The sequence below is a fragment of the Phyllobates terribilis genome, unplaced genomic scaffold (assembly GCF_046119375.1).
Source record: "Phyllobates terribilis strain yellow unplaced genomic scaffold, ASM4611937v1 Scaffold_1__5_contigs__length_1240528914, whole genome shotgun sequence".
Classification (NCBI taxonomy): Eukaryota; Metazoa; Chordata; class Amphibia; order Anura; family Dendrobatidae; genus Phyllobates; species Phyllobates terribilis.
The window spans coordinates 976,166,306-976,186,557 of record NW_027362761.1 but is presented as its reverse complement, the minus strand read 5'-3'; the positions used below and the strand labels follow the sequence as shown (position 1 = coordinate 976,186,557).

Sequence of the window (20,252 nt, the reverse complement as noted above, 5' to 3'; positions counted from 1 at the left end):
ATTTTTCACACTGACTGACTGATGGCCACTCGTTTTTCTTTACTTAGCTGCTTTTTCTTGCCATAATACAAATTCTAACAGTCTATTCAGTAGGACTATCAGCTGTGTATCCACCAGACTTCTGCACAACACAACTGATGATCCCAACCCCATTTATAAGGCAAGAAATCCCACTTATTAAACCTGACAGGGCACACCTGTGAAGTGAAAACCATTTCCGGTGACTACCTCTTGAAGCTCATCAAGAGAATGCCAAGAGTGTGCAAAGCAATCGTCAAAGCAAAAGGTGGCTACTTTGAAGAACCTAGAAAATAAGACATATTTTCAGTTGGTCTGTACTGTATATCTGAGACCTAATCTCCCGGTACATACCTGCATGCAAACTCCATTCCTCACAAGATCTCCTTCTCCACTCTCCTCTTATCTCCTCTTCCCACAATCGCATGCAAGATTTCTCCCGTGCATCACTCCTACTCTGGAACTGTCTAATAGTGTTGAGCCACCCCCGTAGTGTTCGGGTTCGGTTCGGTTCGTCGAACACCGGGATGTTCGAGGAACTGTTCGTCGAACTGTTCGTCGAACACCTTAGAACACCGTCGAACACCGTTAAAACCAATGGCAGGCAAACAAAAACACATAGAAACACATAGAAAACACCTGCAAAGGTGTCCAAAAGCTGACAAACTGCTCAGAAGACACTCTCTTTAAAATAGCCGGCCGGCAAATTCAGCAGCGGCATACACCGGTACCCGACAATTTAGACAAGAAGGAATAGAGCATCACACATAGATTAGATAGATAGAAACATGTCAGTCACACATATAAGAAGCACAGTGACAGTGTTGGTTACTGCACTTGTCATTTAGTGTAAAGGATTTATTAAAAAAAATATTAGTGTTTTCATGCACCGTCTCTTTAAAAAAGCTGGCCGGCAATTCAGCATCTGTACCCGACAATTTAGAACAGAAAGAATAGAGCTTCACACATAGATTAGATAGATAGAAACATGTCAGTCACATATATAATAAGTACAGTGATAGTGTTGCTTACTGTACTTGTCATTTAGTGTAAAGGATTTATTTAAAAAAATAATAGTGTTTTCATGCACTGTCTCTTTAAAAAAGCCGGCCGGCAATTCAGCAGCGGTACCCGACAATTTAGAACAGAAAGATAGAGCATCACACATAGATTAGATAGAAACATGTCAGTCACATATATATGAAGTACAGTGATAGTGTTGGTTACTGTACTTGTCATTTAGTATTAAAATAAAGGATTTATTATTAAAAAAATTGGCGTGGGGTTCCCCTTAATTTTAGGCTCTAGCGGAGGTTAAGCAGACGGCTGGGGCAGATGTTTGAAGCCTGGGAAGGGGGTAATACCCACGGAGCTTCCCAGGCTGCTAATATCAGCCCCCAGCTGAATACATAGCCTTTACTAGCTATTAAAATGGGGGACCCCCCAAAAAAAATGACGTGGGGTCCCCCCTAATTTAATAGTTAGCAAAGGCTAGGCAGACAGCTGGGGGCTGATATTAATAGCCCAGGAAGGGAGCCATGAATATTGGCCCCCTCCCAGGCTAGAAACACCAGCCGTCAGCCGCCCCAGAAATGGCGCATTCATAGGATGCGCCAATTCTGGCACTTAGCCTCGCTCTTCCACGCTGCCCTGGTGCGGTGGCAGGGGGTAATAGGGTTGGGGTTGATGTCAGCTTATAATGCCAGCTGACATCAAGCCCAGGTTAGTAATGGAGAGGCGTCTATAAGACACCCCCATTACTAACCCCATAGTCAAAGTTAAAAAAAACACAAACACCCAGAATAAAGTCCTTTAATTGAAATAAAGACACAATCCTTTATTGTTCTAAATTAAACCATACTTACCATCACGCCCATTCCAGCTGAAGCCAACGATCTCCTGCAATAAAAGAAAAATAATAAAGCAACCTCATCCTTACCTTTCCATGGTTCCCACGACAGCTTCAGCTCTGCTACATCGAGATGACAGGCTGGACCGCAGCAGAACGCTGCCATCCAGCCTGTCATCCCGCAGACACTGAGAAGTGCAGGCTTGCTTGCGCTGCTCAGCATCTCTCTGTGACGACATACAGATGAGCCGAGTTCATGTCCAATGAACTCGGCTCACCTCATGCACGTCACTGACAGCGTGGGAAAATTCTCACGCTGAAGCGCTGATTGCAGGAGAATTTTCCCACGCTGTCAGTGACGTGCAGGAGGTGAGCTGAGTTCATTGGACATGAGCTCACCTCATGCACATCACTGACAGCGTGGGAAAATTCTCCTGCACTCAGCACTTCAGCGTGAGAATTTTCCCACGCTGTCAGTGACGTGCATGAGGTGAGCCGAGTTCATTGGACATGACCTCGGCTCATCTGGATGCCGTCACAGCGAGACAGTGAGGAGCGCAAGCATGCCTGCTCTTCTCAGTGTCTGCGTTATGACAGGCTGGATGGCAGCGTTCTGCTGCGGTCCAGCCAGTCATCTCGATGTAGCAGAGCTGAAGCTGTCGTGGGAACCATGGAAAGGTAAGGATGAGGTTGGTTTATTATTTTTCTTTTATTGCAGGAGATCGTTGGCTTCAGCTGGAATGGGTGTGATGGTAAGTATGGTTTAATTTAGAACAATAAAGAATTGTGTCTTTATTTCAATTAAAGGACTTTATTCTGGGTGTTGTGTTTTTTTTAAATACTTTACTAGAAATTCATGGCGGTCATGTCTAATACTGGCGTGACCCCATGAATTTTGGGCTTGGGGCCAGCTGATAATACCAAGCTGGCCCTAACCCCTTTATTACCCAGTGAGCCACCGCACCAGGGCCCTGGATGAGTTGGGTACAGCGCCAGAAGATGGCGCTTCTATGAACGCGCCATTTTCCGGGGTGGCTGCGGACTGCAATTTGTAGCGGGGGGGGGCCCAGAAAGCTTGGGCCTCCCTGCGCTGCAGATTCCAGCCCCCAGCTGCCTAGTTGTACATGGCTGGACACAAAAATAGGGCGAAGCCCCACGTACTTTTTTTTTAATTATTTCATGAAATTCATGAAATAATTAAGAAAAAAAGGCCTTCCCTATATTGTTGTGTCCGGCCAGGTACAAATAGGCAGCTGGTGGTTGGGGGCAGCCCGTTCCTGCCTGCTGTACCTGGCTGGACACAAATATAGTGCGAAGCCCCACTTCAATTTTTTTTAATTATTTCATGAAATTCATGAAATAATTAAGAAAAAAAGGGCTTCCCTATATTGTTGTGTCCGGCCAGGTACAAATAGGCAGCTGGTGGATGGGGGCAGCCCGTTCCTGCCTGCTGTACCTGGCTGGACACAAATATAGTGCGAAGCCCCACTTCAATTTTTTTAAATTATTTCAGGAAATTCATGAAATAATTTAAAAAAAATTGACGTGGGGCTTCGCACTATATTTGTGTCCAGCCAGGTACAGCAGGCAGGAACGGGCTGCCCCCAACCACCAGCTGCCTATTTGTACCTGGCCGGACACAACAATATAGGGAAGCCCTTTTTTTCTTAATTATTTCATGAAATAATTTAAAGAAAATTGACGTGGGGCTTCGCCCTGTTTTTGTGTCCAGCCAGGTACAACTAGGCAGCTGGGGGCTGGAATCCGCAGCGCAGGGAGGCCCAAGCTTTCTGGGCCACCCCCGCTGCAAATTGCAGTCCGCAGCCACCCCGGAAAATGGCGCGTTCATAGAAGCGCCATCTTCTGGCGCTGTACCCAACTCATCCAGGGCCCTGATGCGGTGGCTCACTGGGTAATAAAGGGGTTAGGGCCAGCTTGGCATTATCAGCTGGCCCTAAGCCCGAAATTCATGGGGTCACGCCAATATTAGACAAGACCACCATGAATTTCTAGTAAAGTATTTAAAAAAAACACAACACCCAGAAAAAAGTCCTTTAATTGAAATAAACACACAATTCTTTATTGTTCTAAATTAAACCATACTTACCATCACGCCCATTCCAGCTGAAGCCAACGATCTCCTGAAATAAAAGAAAAATAATAAAGCAACATCATCCTTACCTTTCCATGGTTCCCATGACAGCTTCAGCTCTGCTACATCGAGATGACAGGCTGGACCGCAGCAGAACGCTGCCATCCAGCCTGTCATCCCGCAGACACTGAGAAGCGCAGGCTTGCTTGCGCTCCACAGTGTCTCTCTGTGAGGGCATCCAGATGAGCCGAGTTAATGTCCAATGAACTCGGCTCACCTCATGCACGTCACTGACAGCGTGGGAAAATTCTCCTGCACTCAGCGCTTCAGCGTGGGAGAATTCTCACACTGAAGCGCTGAGTGCAGGAGAATTCTCCCACGCTGTCAGTGACGTGCAGGAGGTGAGCTGAGTTCATTGGACATGAGCTCACCTTATGCACGTCACTGACAGCGTGGGAAAATTCTCCTGCACTCAGCGCTTCAGCGTGGGAGAATTCTCACGCTGAAGCGCTGAGTGCAGGAGAATTCTCCCACGCTGTCAGTGACGTGCAGGAGGTGAGCTGAGTTCATTGGACATGAGCTCACCTTATGCACGTCACTGACAGCGTGGGAGAATTCTCCTGCACTCACCGCTTCAGCGTGAGAATTTTCCCACGCTGTCAGTGACGTGCATGAGGTGAGCCGAGTTCATTGGATATGAACTCGGCTCATCTGGATGTCGTCACAGAGAGACGCTGAGCAGCGCAAGCAAGCCTGCGCTTCTCAGTGTCTGCGGGATGAGAGGCTGGATGGCAGCGTTCTGCTGCGGTCCAGCCTGTCATCTCGATGTAGCAGAGCTGAAGCTGTCGTGGGAACCATGGAAAGGTAAGGATGAGGTTGCTTTATTATTTTTCTTTTATTGCAGGAGATCGTTGGCTTCAGCTGGAATGGGCGTGACGGTAAGTATGGTTTAATTTAGAACAATAAAGGATTGTGTCTTTATTTCAATTAAAGGACTTTATTCTGGGTGTTTGTGTTTTTTTTAACTTTGACTATGGGGTTAGTAATGGGGGTGTCTTATAGACGCCTCTCCATTACTAACCTGGGCTTGATGTCAGCTGGCATTATAAGCTGACATCAACCCCAACCCTATTACCCCCTGCCACCGCACCAGGGCAGCGTGGAAGAGCGAGGCTAAGTGCCAGAATTGGCGCATCCTATGAATGCGCCATTTCTGGGGCGGCTGACGGCTGGTGTTTCTAGCCTGGGAGGGGGCCAATATTCATGGCTCCCTTCCTGGGCTATTAATATCAGCCCCCAGCTGTCTGCCTAGCCTTTGCTAGCTATTAAATTAGGGGGGACCCCACGTCATTTTTTTGGGGGGGTCCCCCATTTTAATAGCTAGTAAAGGCTATGTATTCAGCTGGGGGCTGATATTAGTAGCCTGGGAAGCTCCGTGGGTATTACCCCCTTCCCAGGCTTCAAACATCTGCCCCAGCCGTCTGCTTAACCTCCGCTAGAGCCTAAAATTAAGGGGAACCCCACGCCAATTTTTTTAATAATAAATCCTTTATTTTAATACTAAATGACAAGTACAGTAACCAACACTATCACTGTACTTCATATATATGTGACTGACATGTTTCTATCTATCTAATCTATGTGTGAAGCTCTATTCTGTCTGTTATAAATTGTCGGGTACCGCTGCTGAATTGCCGGCCGGCTTTTTTAAAGAGACGGTGCATGAAAACACTATTATTTTTTTTGATAAATCCTTTACGCTAAATGACAAGTACAGTAAGCAACACTGTCACTGTACTTCGTATATATGTGGCTGACATGTTTCTATCTATCTAATCTATGTGTGAAGCTCTATTCTGTCTGTTATATATTGTCGGGTACCGCTGCTGAATTGCCGGCCGGCTTTTTTAAAGAGACGGTGCATGAAAACACTATTATTTTTTTTGATAAATCCTTTACGCTAAATGACAAGTACAGTAAGCAGCACTTTCACTGTACTTCGTATATATGTGGCTGACATGTTTCTATCTAATCTATGTGTGAAGCTCTATTCTTTCGGTTCTAAATTGTCGGGTACCGGTGTATGCCGCTGCTGAATTGCCGGCTTTTCATGTTTCACTGTTGGCACTGTTCCCATCGATTTGGGCAATCACTGTAATGCCACAACCACCATGGCTGTGGCATTACAGTGAGTGGCAGACAATCCCTGCATGATTGGTGCTCTAAATAGCGCCAGACATGCAGGACACGCTTTTGGTGCACGAACAGTTATCGAACATAACCTCGAACAGCCGAATTTTTTGCAAATCGTTCGGGTTCGTCGAACAACTCGAACACCGCCCAAAACAGCTCGAATATGAGATTGGCGAACAGTTCTAGTCGAACACCGCTCATCTCTACTGTCTAACCCAACATATCAGACTCTCGTCTACTGTTGAAGCCTTCAAAAGCCACCTGAAGACCCACCTCTTCCGACAAGCTTACAACCTGCAGTAACCCTTGCTCCACCATACCGCTGCACGACCAGCTCTATCATCACCTACTGCATCCTCACCCATCCATTGTAGACCTGTGAGCCCTCGCGGGCAGGGTCCTCTCCTCTCCTGTACCAGTCGCTGTCAAGATTATTGTAATTGTTTTTGTGATGTATACCTCTTTTTCACATGTAAAGCGCCATGGAATAAATGGCGCTAAAGTAATAATAATAATCTGGTCCAGACTCACAGCTATTGAGATGTGGAAGACAGAATGGTGGTGGTGGCAAACTGACTGGAAGCATTATCTGCTATCCATCCAACAACCTTTTCACACTGCTCTGGATTCAATAGTGGTGTTCCGCAGCCCCCTAGAAATTGGGACAGAAAGGTAGTTCAACATGATGTGGTTGCTTGTTGTGCTCCCTCAGCAGGCACAGTTTCATCTTGCCCACAGCCTCGGCCTCTGCGCGCACCATCACCATAACATCCACTTCCCTGTCATCCCTTGCAAAACTTCATGCCCATTTTAAATGGAGTTTAATATTTGTCACATTGCCAAAATGTCTGTATTATTACCGTAGTAATATAGGATCACGTCTGATGACTACAGCTTTTGGCAGTGACCTGGGAGTCAGAGATGCTCCCAGGAGTCTTCCTCATGCTGTTTCCATGTCTTTTCAGCACTGTATGCATGTATCTGATCATGTCTCACACATCACATGGGAAGATAAGGTAGTAAAATGTTAAAATGACATTTACTGGTAAATGTATTTTTCACCGTTGAAAGCCATGCAAAAGTGCAAAAACACATTAAAAATGCTACGTGTGAACATAGCCCAAGGTGTGGAGGAGTATTTTTGTTTTTGTTTATTTATTTTACCTAATATACAAGTCATTACCCTGAAAAGGATGTTCTTTAACATTTTTACCCAGAAAATCCATTTTGGTTTCGTTTTTGTATGTTTTATTGTGAGCCCGTAAAAATGGCGTAATATTCTGACAACATTGTTGACAGCAGTGACCTGGCAGTCAGAGATGCTTCCAGAGGTCTTCCTCATGCTGTTCCCATGTCATTGGAACACTGTTCCCATCGATTTGGATCGTTTTTAGGCCCCCTGCAGACCTATGGGGAGTGCCGCTGGAAAAATGCTCGAGTTTCTCATAGACTTACATTGGGCTCGTTGCTCGGGTCGAGCACTCGAGCATTCAAATTTGCCACATAATCTTTTTTACTCATGATGCCATCTATTTTGTGAAATGCACCAGTCCCTTCTGCGGCAAAACAACCCCACAACATGATGCTGCCACTCACATGTTTCACAGTTGGGATGGTGTTCTTAGGCTTCCAAGCTTCTCCCTTTTTCCTTCAAATGTAATGATGGTCATTATGCCCAAAAAGTTAAATTTTAGTTTCATTAGACCACAGGAGAAAAACATGCATAAGTGTCTTTTTATATACTGTATGTAAACTTCTGGTTTCAACTATATATACTTACTGGAGTGTCTTTGCAAGTTCGGAAAGAGAAGTTCTGCAGTAGCAGGGTGATGACTGATTTCATACTGATCATGGCAAATCTCATCCCTATGCAGTTCCGTGGTCCAGCTCCAAATGGTAGGAAGGTGTAAGGGTCTCGTGTCTCCCTGTTCTCTTTACTAAATCTGTGCATGAAAAAGATATAACACAAAACTTAATAAAATGAATAATGCAGTAGTGTAAAGACCCCAAACACATTAGAGTAAAGCTATCAGAACCCATTGATTGCAGCATAATTGGCCGGCTATTTAATATTCAATATTATTGAGTTTTTCTCTTTATACTCATTGGCCCCGATTCATCATTGCCTTTGCGCCTGTTTTTTGTCTAGTTTTGTGTGATTTGCACCTTTTTTGTTTGCACTCAGTTCTTTATTCTATTTGTGCCTTTTTTAAACTATATGTTATAAGTGATTGATTGTTTTTTTCTGCTTTGTGGGCAGAGTTTAGCAATTCCAGATGTTTTCTCCTGATTTTTAAAAATTCGCAAAATTTGGCGCAACTTCACATTAGTCCCCCTGGTGTATTTTCATATACTCCCACAATCTGGCAAAATTTTTGCGTCAAAAGTCCCAAATACAGTTCAACACAGGAAAAAAGCCCATTTTTTACATTGTGCCAAATTCATGAATTGTGTGCATCAGTCTGACGCAAAAATGTAAACTAATGCCACAAGACAAAAAAGGAAAGGGACTTTAAAAAACACAAATGATGAATTGGGGCCTTTATGTTTCTCCAAAAAATGACCCCACCTATATGATACCTTTCAGGTCGGAATTCCTCTGGATCAGGCCAGAACTCGGGGTCACGGTGCAGCACAAAGACTGGGATAACAATCACAGCGTCCTTTGGGATAGTCACTCCATTGATCTCAGTTGTGGTCTTACAAACACGTTCAATTCTCCCAGCTGCGGGATAGAGTCGTAAGGTTTCATGAAGCACCATATCAAGGTACTCCATCTGCATCAGAGCTTCATATATCGGGGGAGCCTGAAGACAACGATGAATACATTGAATACTTTGCTTCTTCACCTTTGGTATATTTGAGATCATGTTCTAATATAATCAGATATTCATAAATTATTACCACATTCGCAAATGATAGCAAGTTGTTACAAATTATGTTATTACTAATTAATTTTCCGTGAGAGGCGTGTTTTGCTATTTTGGCCATTATTATGTCTATTCTGGCTTTAATGTGGAAGTTTGCTTAAAATCTTGCAACGTTGAATCGCAACATGTGAACAAGCCCTTAGAGCTGAAAACAGGAGCAGGTCATATCTAACTGAAAGAATATTTAGCTTCTTGACAGAAGAGCATGGATTTATGTCATTCTTCATCAACTAAGGAATGTGCTCCTCAGACCTGTGGGGGCATTACAAAACTCTACCAGACTTCAATCACAGAATAATTAAACTTTCACACTCCTTATCTATCACTATTGCAATATTTATGGCCACAACTGTTTATCCATCTCCCATAATGATAGTTCTGCTTTACATCACTTGTCTCATCTATTGCATTATTTCTGTGTCTTATTGTATATAAATATGTGATTCTTCAGATTTTGTATTATACAATGCTCGATGGACATAATATTAAATTTTATTTGCTGCATCTACTCATAGTGCTACTATTAGAATGAAAATGTGCTGGAAAAGCATTTACAAATATAATCAATATATATTATATAAAGTAAATGGCATTACTTCCCTATATTGTACCATTATACTAGTTATTTTAATGAAAGCAGAAATTGGAACCCTATGTAAAGTAGGGAGTCCAAATCCAAGACTATGAAACAAGATCCAAAAACCTGCAGGGACAAAAGTTGTTGTAAAAGGGTAAAAATTTGCTTTAATTAAATATAAGTTAAAAAGCATAAATATGCCCAACACAACAGGACCCCTGACAAAGTATTTGTGAAATGCTGTTTTTCTGCTACTATTGCTTGTACCTTTTCTAACCCTCTTTTTAGGAAATCAGTCTTTTGGCACTTCAATTTAAATTAGTCTATATATTATACTCTTTTGGTCATTTTTTATACACTGTCTTAGTATTGTGACTGGTTCCATGTTACTATGGGTTTTTCCCTGTAGGTTCACCCATCAATATGTCTTTGTGCCGGTTGTGTTGGATATATTTATAGTAGTTGTAGTTATTTTCTTGGGTAAATATTTTTAGCCTGGTTTGTATCTACGATTTTTGGCTCTGTACATGTCCCAAGCTTCCAAGCTTTTCTATTTCAAACTTTCGAGACCTCAGACACCCAAACATTGAACTAAATATGAGTCACCATATTGATACATATAGTATATAATTAGCGAGCACCATTTCGTGCCATTATTCCATATCGGTGTACCTTATTGGGAAGAAAGGTGTCAATTTCCTCCTGAAGTTTGGTTTGCACATCCGGGTGAGTTGCCAGATGGTAAGCCAGAAACATGAGTGTAGTGCTGGTGGTCTCATAACCAGCCATAATGAAGATAAGTCCCTGAGCCATAATTTCCGAGTCTGTCAATTCTGTGAAGTACATACAACATAGAGTTGGTTATCTTACATGTGAGCGGGCGTACACCTTTCTGCAACAAAGACCTGGTCAATAAAAAGACAAAAACATATGTTTGTTGTTTAAGGGGTCTTATATTATTTTAAAATCCTGGGTTTCTTCTACAATCCTAAGTAGAATGACAAGCAGGCAATGGTCTTCTTGAAGAAATCCACCCGCCATCAGTATGCTTCGGATGGAATCAAGATTAGTGTCCAGTAAATTCTCTTCTTCTAATGTTTTACACTCAGTACATTGTATCACAAAATTATTGTATAATAGGTTCTAGCAAAATTCTAATCTGTAAAAGCTCAACAGCATCTGAAGGCCACATGGAACACCATTTAAGAAAGATGAGAAATGTCAGCCTTCATACCTTTATAGCCATGATCTGACTCTCCTGTACTGTTGCCTCTAATCTGAGCATCTACCATGAGTTGTAGGAAATCTACTCGATCCTGAAAGACATAAGAAAAGATCAGAACAAGCAAAAATGCAGTATTCCTAACCCTTTGCATTTTACTTTAGTACTATGTCTCAGATAATTTAGTGACTACCTTCACTACTTCTTACATTGTGGCATTATATATTATTCCCAGCCTTTTTATTAATGGGGTTCTCCAATATTTAAAAATCAACTTGGGCTCAGAATTACAAAACATCAACATTTTGTCCCTTCCATAACAATCAAGATGGGTGGTAGAGGACAAAGAGGGAATCCCACCACTACATATTTCCCAGTTGGAATTACACATTCACTTACCTTATGAATTCCTTTCTGTCTGTTTTTCTTAATGCTTTTTATAGCATCTTGAAAAAAGTTGAGGACGCTCATTGGAAGTAAGCAGAAATTCAGTTTTTCCAAAAGAGGAATCAGGAATGGAAACAGAACTGTAAGAAAAATTATACAGGAAAACATGATTTCATGAGCATTGTGATTATTATTTTCTAGGAGCTAGAGGCCTTTTCTGACTTTTATGGAGACAGAAGAAGTGATGGCTATACTTGGTGTAATGTTTAAATCAATCAATCAAGTAGCGCATATCAGATGCCAAATGTAACTAAACCTGATTTCAAAGTATGACATTTAGGCTGCGTGCACATGATGCGTTTTTCATGTGTTTCCGCTGCGGAATTTCCGTAGCGGAAACGCTTCAAAAACGCATGGTAATCCGCACCCCATGGTCCCCAATGGCATTCCGCAATGTCAATGCACATGCTGCGGATTTTTCCGCAGCGTTTCTGCTGCGCTCATAAATCCACAGCATGTTCATTAATTTTGCGGAAGCGCCGCCATTGACTTGCATTGAGACGCATAATATCCGCGTCTGTACATTTGTACAAGCGGATATCATGCGTCTCAATGTGCGGATGGTACCCAGTTCTGGAGGAGAGGAGACTCTCAACCAGACCTGGGTACCATTGTACCTGTAAAAAAAAGAATAAAATAAAAAAGAAAGTTTATATTCACCTGTCCGGCGACTTCTCTCTGCTTGCCAGCAGCGCTTCTCCTTCCAGGACTTGAGATGGCGTCGCGGTCATGTGACCGCAGGCTGTCTCGCGAGATGCCGGCAAGCCAGGAAGGAACCAGGAAGGAGTGCGACAGCACACGCGGCGGCATCGGAGGTAAGTATAGCTTTATTTTTTTTATTTTTACGGTCACACTGTATAAATCCATGCCGTTTGCATGGATTTATACAGTGTGACCTAGTTGTCAAGCACTTTCCAAGTGATGCTATCGCCTGGAAAGTGCTTGTCAGTCCGCATGCGGAAACACATGCGTTAACGCATGTGGATACGCATGTGAATCCGCATGTATTCTACAGGAAAAACGCATGCACAATCTGCATGCGTTTTTTCTGCCAGGGAGATGCAGAAATGCTGCAGAAATTTTCTGCTTCATTTCTGCATCGTGGGCACATAGCCTAAGACATCATCATAAAGTGTTTGCACATGTTACACCGCTATGTTCAGATAGGGCGAGATGGGTTTCATTAATTCGTTGGAATCCTGGGGGAACCGTTACTCAGGGCGACCATAGGCTGCAGCTTCTCTCAGGCACACGATAGATTCAGTTGCTGACCAGACACATCTGACAAGAGTCTTTTTCAACAGTTTAACAGTGTAATTTAATCTGAAGCACTTCCAGTGCAATTCAGGGATAGTACAGCACCAATATTCATTACAGTACAGTTTAATAAGGCAGGCACAGTAATGTCAGTCTCTTCAGTAGCATAATTGAGCACAGATTAGATCTCTTAGCAGCACACTTCTATGCATACACAACCACAGGCTTTTCCTTCACAATGACTCAATAGTACACAGTATTCTGTATCCTCCATGGAGATGGAGGGGGGGAGGGTTTGATGAGGGAGAAGATCCCTATGACACAATTCCCTCCAGTCCTTATTTTTCTGCCTGATAATACTCCACACTGTTAACTCAGGGAGTTTATCTGACCTGTGTTGAGCTTCCCTCCTGACCTGAATTCTGTTCCCTTGCCTTCTGTGATATACAGATCACATACCACCTTTCTCTTTGGCTCCAGCCAGACAGTAAACAACTTCCTCACAATCACCTTGGGGCTCTGCTAAAACACTCCCTGTCTCTTGTGACTGTGTTAACCCCTCTAGTTGCTGGATGCTTTTGAAGCAACAGCACTACTTCTGCATGTCCCCCCAGGGGGATTGTGGGGAACTTGTTATTGTAGTCTGGCTGAAGCCGAAGAGAAAGGTAGTGTGTTATCTGTATCTGACAGAAGGCAACTGAACAGGATTCAGATCAGGAGAGAAACTAAACACAGGTCAGATAAACTCCCTGAACTAACAGTGCAGAGTACTATTGGGCAGGAAGATAAGGACTGGAATGAATTTTGGGACAGGGATCATCTCCCTCATTAAGCCCCCCCCTCCATCTCCATGCAGGATAAAGAATGCTGTCTACTACTGTGTCCTTGTGAACGAAAAGCCTGTGGTTGTGTATGCAGAGAAGTGTGCTGCTAAGAGATCTAATCTATGCTGAATTATGCTACTGAAGAAACTGTAATACTGTGCCTTGTGAAGAAACTACTGCATTGTTACTGGAGCTGGTTGCTCAAGAAACTCAGACTGTATTGTAATGAAGATTGTGCTGTAATATCCCTGAATTGCACTGGCCGTGCTTCAGATTAAATTCCACTGTTAAACTCTTGAAAAAGACTCTTGTCAGATGTGTCTGGTCAGCTCTTGAATCTATCGTGTGCCTGAGAGAAGCTGCAGTCTATGGTTGCCCTGAGTAACGGTTCCCCCAGGATTCCAACGAATTCATGAAATTCGTCTCGCCCTATCTGAACCTAGAGGCCTGAGTGGGAATTATCATGTAGAGGGAGAAGATGAAAAGTGTGTGGAAAAATACAGCAGCACAACACCTCAATTCAACTCTGCTACACCAGTTAAAGGGGACCAGGCCTAAAGAAAACTCACTAGCAGCAATGGATGTGGAAATACAAATAGACAGAATTGGTGAGCTGCTTCTTCAGTTAACCTGTGAAGAATTGAGAACAGTAGCAGAACATATAAAGATGTCAGAAGAACAGATTTCTAAAGCACACAACCACAGGCAACTGTTAGCTGCTATTAATGCAAAAATGGATGAGCTGGGGAAGAAAGAAGCTGAAGATGTCATGGGGACGTTTCTCCAGGAGCTAACACAGTTTCTAACCAGGTTGAAGTTGGAGGATGGAGGGGCGTCACCAATTACCAAAAGCTGGAATCTCCGTCCGCAGACAGAACTACAGGAATTGAAAGAACAATTCAAAGCCCTAACAACAGCCCTGCAGGAATCGACCAAAATCTCTGAACGGGTGACAGACTCAGACAGAACCTTTACCCTGCTCAGGTTAGATAAATCAGGAAGACAGTCCTCTCTAACACCACAAATCACCATAAGGAAAGAATTCAAGATCCTGGAACAGATTGCAGAGTGTGAACAGAAAGAGAAACTGTCTGATATGAACTTGTTGCACCAGATCAATGCAGGCTTACAGAAAGGCTACCAGCCAGATGAGATCGTTGAGGGGGTGGTGAAAGGGATCAGCCCAGGACTGAACCTCCGTAGTATGCTAGAAATGAAGAGTCAATTGACCTTGCAACAGCTGAAGATGATTTTAAAAGGGCACTATAAAGAAGAGAGTACTTCAGAATTGTTTCACTGACTCATTAACCTCTCACAGAAAAATAATGAATCACCCCAAAGTTTCTTGATCAGACCAATTGAACTGAAGGATAGACTGTTGTTTGCATCCAGAGATGTAGAAGTGGAGGAGAAGTTTGATGCTGGACTAGTCCAGAAGAAGTTCTTGAGATCACTGGGAATGGGGTTAATCAGCAAAGACATTAAGTTGCAGCTGAAACAGTACCTAGACGATCCTGGCATTCTGGACAAAGTCCTAATTGAAAAAAATGAATGAGGCAGCTAGTTTGGAGTCAGAGAGCGAACAATAGTTAAAGAAAGGCTCTGCTCCTAAAATCACCAAAATGAGTCAGCAGAAGTTGGAGACCTACGGTGGCCAGTCCAAAGATCATCATGGAGACCCTTCAGTACCACCTCCGAGAGGGAACCTTAAATCACCAACAAAAGAGAGGACCGCCAGCGCTGACTGGGTGGAAATAATAGGAGAACTGCGAGCAGAGTTGATTGAGGTAAAAAAGTTGATTCGTTCTCCCCTGATGAGTCAGTATCCCTGACGAAACACGTTGGGAGTTCATAAGGATACAGGCACCCTTAAGGCATCTGGTATTACAGCCTTCCGCATCCTGATAATCGGGTGAGACCTTTCCTTTTTCTTTAATATGTGGCTGGTGTACCTTTGAGAATGAGCTTAATTAAGCTCATACCGCCACTCTACATATTAGGTGACTGATATTTATTAACAGCATTTGATGCCATGGTCACAGGGTGACTGACATTGATTAACAACATCTGTTGCCATGGTCACAGGTTATATTTGAGCGATTTGCATAATATTGGATATCCATACTCTCCCTTTGTGCTAACGAGGGCAGTATCCTCCGGTACAGCCATAATGAGCTAAACCATGATGGGGGCCTATTAGAGGGCATATGGCTTTTGGCTCTGTATCTGGTAGGGTGAGTGGTATCAAAATAACAAGTTAGATATCTTTTTTAGTCAAATACATGATATGGTACAAACAATGTTCATGTGGACATATTGAAATGTCCACCTAGATTTTATTTGGCACTCTGTGATACTCACAGTCTTTCTTATTATATACATAGGGGCTACTGTGCCCCATATGTGCTCATGTGGTGATTGATGCGTGTTTTTTGTTGCAGATGTTGTTTTGGCTACAGCACCATGTGTTAATAGTTCCACCTTGCCTGGAACCCAGATCTTGTTTGTCTTGAATGTAACAATAGTTTTAACTTCTTTTCTAATAAAGATATTTTTAATAGTCCAATTTTTGCTCATTCATATTGGAATACATTGGCTTTTCTTTACATATACATGCCCAGCTTCTTTTCACTGACTATAGTATGGCAGGATTTCTCACTACAGGGTTAGATACCAACCAATGGTTCTCTGAAACAAAAGAAGTATTCGCTGACAGGGCCTTCACCCAGAAAAAATACACCCCCACCTCTATTGCAGCATTTAAATAACTCTCCAAGGTGTATAAAGAACAAATCTCATCATGGTGGGAAGTACAAAGTATTGATAACTAAATTAAATCAGGGACAGTCCCGAGGCACCTTAGGATTACTCTAACACCTGGCTATCGATATAAAGATCCCAAATTACTAGCTAAATGGGAAAAAGAGGCCACAGACAGTTCCATTAAGCTAATGCAACTTTTGTTGCAGGAGGAAAGGGCCTCCCTAGCCAGACTTAATGATGTCCTGAAGGAGCAAATTGAAACCACCAAAAAATTCTCATCTGAACCAGATTTCTCTAAAACAGAATCACAGTTGCAAAACATTATCAAATGATATCAATACCATCTGAAAGATAAAAAACATAGATTCTTTATTAGAGACCTGGAAGAATTCAGAGAGAACAAGGCTTTCTCAGTAGCAATTACCAGACATAATTACAACCTTGAAGCGGAGGTATCCTCCTCCGAAACAGAAGTGTCGGATAGTGACACAAGACCTAAGTCCCAAAAGGGGAAATCGAAAGGTAGGGGGGATACCGAGGACGAGGGATAGGGGTTAACAGAAGGTCACCCCAAAGAAGTGATTTTTTAGAACTGAATTACCTTCTCAGGAGCCGCTCAAATACACTGAATCTAACTTAGGGCTACAGATAGTTAATCAGATAGTTAATCTATCCACTAGGCCCCAGAGTAGAGATGAAATGGCGGTACTGAGTAAAGGTCTAAACTCTGTCCCCAGAAATTCAAAACCATTAAGGACCTTCATTTGTTCGTCAGACGCCTAAAATGGAAAAAACATTTTGTAAGGGAGGATAAGAAGGAATGTTCCATTTTGGGGATCCCAGATAACCTCCTACAGGACATCAGGTTTTTATATCATCTTGACGATATAGACTCGAATGTACAGGGAAATGGCCCTTTTACCAATTTGAAGAGTAAAAGCTCTAAAATGCCACCTCCAACAGTGGATCTTAGTTCTATTGATGTCTTTTTGAACCTTGTTTCGAACGACATCATGAGACTAAGGAAAATTAAACACAGGACACAATACAACCTCTCACGTATGGAAAATGGAAGCCCTTTGTAGACTGGAAAGAGATCAGGACATAACCATAAAGCCTTCCAACAAGGGTGACAATGTTGTTATAATGGATACAGCGAAATATAGGGCCCTTTGTTTATCACTTCTAAATGAAGAAATGGGATTTAGGTAATTACCTGGCAATCCACTTGAAACCTTCTTGGTGGAGCTGAAGGAATTGGTCAATGAAGGCTTTAACCAAAAGGTGATAGATAAAAATGAAAAGGACTTCTTGATTCCTCAATCTCCAATTATGGCAACTTTTTATTGCCTCCTTAAGGTCCATAAGGGTACAAATCCCTTGAAGGGGTGACCTATTGTTTAGGGCTGTAACAGCCTTACAGAAAACCTTGGTTTATACATTGATAAGGTACTTCGCCCCTTTGTCACATCTTTGAACTCATATGTTTGTGACACCACCGACTTACTGGTTAAACTGGACAGGATTAAGCTGGACAGTGACATGACATTAGGTAGTATTGACGTTGAGGCTTTGTACTCTTCTATTCCCCATGAGAAGGGTCTAATGACTGTGGACCACTACCTAGGCACAAGGGGACGGCAATTTAAGAAACACAATGAGTTTATTCTAAAAGCTTTAGAGTTTTATCTCACAAAAAATGTTTTTCTCTTTGGCAAAAAGTACTTCCACCAGCTCAGGGGTACTGCGATGGGGAGCCCTTGTGCCCCCCTTGTATTCTAATTTGCTCCTGGGCTGGTGGAAGGAAAATGTCATTTTTGGGGATGCCGCCCAACCACTGGAAGACAAGATCGTCAAGTGGCTACGCTACATTGACAATGTCTTCGTAATCTGGAAGGGGAGTACCGACGAGTTCATTGAGTTTGCGGATGGTCTTAATTTAAATCCGATTGGACTTCATTTTACAGACGAGGTCAGTACGTCTAAATTCAATTTTCTGGATGTCTGCATAGAAAAATATAATAATGGAGAAATACTTACTAGCACTTTTCGCAACGAACAGCAACGAATGCCCTTCTGAGGTGGGAGAGCAGTCACCCTGCCCCCTTCAGGAGAGGTATTCCAAAAGGCCAATATTTCCATTTACGCAGGAACTGCTCACATCTAGCCACCTTTAGGGAGCAGCAAATGATCTTCGGGATAGATTTGCTGACAGGGGATACCCTGAAAAAGTCCTGCAGAGTGCATGTAAAGAATCTCTCAAAAAAGACCGTAGGCAATAGCTCACCACTGCCCCTAAAAAACAGGATGATAGAGTATTACGTTTCATCACTAGATTCTCAGGTAGATCTAATGAGATTCGAGTGGCGCTTAACGCGTCACTTCCGGTTTTCTGCATTCCAGCAGTGACAGTGCATTCCACAGACCGGAAATCCGGCCCCGCAGACCAGAAATACGTGACACGCTGTGGCTGAGACACCACAGCGTGGTATTTTTATATTTGACACAGCTAGGTGGGAGCTTACACCGCAGCGTTCATCATGATGCAGATGCATCATGAGATCGGACCTAAACAGGAGGGTCTATGATTATCTTCTCTGATGAGTGAGTATCCCTGACGAAATGCATTGGGAGTTCATAAGGACACAGGCACCCTTAAGGGATCTGGTAATACAGCCTTCCGCATCCTGATAGTTGGGTGAGACAATTCCTTTTTCTATGATATGTGGCTGGTGTATCTTTGAGAATGAGCTTAATTACGCTCATACCGCCACTCTAAATATTAGGTGACTGATATTTATTAACAGCATTTGATGCCATGGTCACAGGATGACTGATATTGATTAACAACATCTGTTGCCATGGTCACAGGTTATATTTGAGCGATTTGCATAATATTGGATATCCATACTCTCCCTTTGTGCTAATGAGGGCAGTATCCTCCGGTACAGCCATAGTATGCTAAACCATGATGGGGGCCTATTAGAGGGCATATGGCTTTTGGCTCTGTATCTGGTAGGGCGAGTGGTATCAAAATAACAAGTTAGATATCTTTTTTTAGTCAAATACATGATATCATAGAATCATAGCATGGTAGAGTTGGAGGGGACCTCCTGGGTCATCTGGTCCAACCCCCCTGCTCAAAGCAGGATTCACTAAATCATCTCAGACAGATATCTGTCCAGCCTCTGTTTGAAGACGTCCATTGAAGGGGAACTCACCACCTCTCGTGGCAGCCTGTTCCACTCATTGATCACCCTCACTGTCAAAACTTTTTTTCTAATATCTAATCTGTGTCTCCTCCCATTCAGTTTCATCCCATTGCTTCTAGTCTTTCCTTGTGCAAATGAGAATAAAGATGATCCTTCTACAATGTGACAGCCCTTGAGATATTTGTAGACAGCTATTAAGTCTCCTCTCAGTCTTCTTTTTTGCAAGCTAAACATTCCCAAATCCTGTAACCGTTCCTCATAGGACATGGTGTGCAGACCGGTCACCATTCTGGTCGCTCTTCTCTGAACTTGCTCCAGTTTGTAGATGTCTTTTTTAAAATGTGGTACCCAAAACTGGACGCAGTTTTCCAGATGAGGTCTGACCAAAGAGGAGTAAAGTCCGATAATGACTTCACGTGATCTAGACTGTATGCTTCTGTTAATACATCCCAGAATTGTATTTGCCTTTTTTGCTGCTGCATCACACTGTTGACTCATGTTCAGTCTATGATCTATTAGTATACCTAAGTCTTTTTCACATGTACTGTTGCTTAGCTCTATTCCTCCCATTTTGTATATGCTTTTTTCATTTTTATTGCCCAGATGTAGTACTTTGCATTTTTCCCTGTTAAAAACCATTCAGTTACTGCCCAGTGCTCCTGTTTATTTAGGTCTTTTTAAATCCTCTCTCTCTCTTCTCTAGTATTAGCTATCCCTCCTAGCTTTGTGTTATCAGCAAATTTAATCAGTTTACCCTCAATTCCTTCATCTAAATCATTGATAAAGATGTTGAACAATACAGGTCCCAGGACAGAGCCCTGTGGTACCCCACTTGAGACATTCATCCAACTGGATGTGAAGCCATTTA

The 20,252-nt window shown here is 42.8% G+C and overlaps 1 protein-coding gene across 3 annotated transcripts in view; it reads right to left on the bottom strand.

The window, feature by feature from the left end:
* LOC141156683 (cytochrome P450 3A8-like) overlaps positions 1–20,252 on the bottom strand; it is a 476,433-nt gene that overhangs the window by 23,165 nt on the left and 433,016 nt on the right. For all 3 annotated transcript variants that reach the window (XM_073642945.1, XM_073642936.1, XM_073642955.1), the window contains 5 exons: positions 11,281–11,408; positions 10,894–10,975; positions 10,332–10,492; positions 8,733–8,959; positions 7,933–8,095 (listed from right to left, as the gene is read on the bottom strand). In XM_073642945.1, the coding sequence (XP_073499046.1) occupies positions 7,933–8,095; positions 8,733–8,959; positions 10,332–10,492; positions 10,894–10,975; positions 11,281–11,408 (761 nt within the window). The remainder of the gene's footprint in view (positions 1–7,932; positions 8,096–8,732; positions 8,960–10,331; positions 10,493–10,893; positions 10,976–11,280; positions 11,409–20,252) is intronic.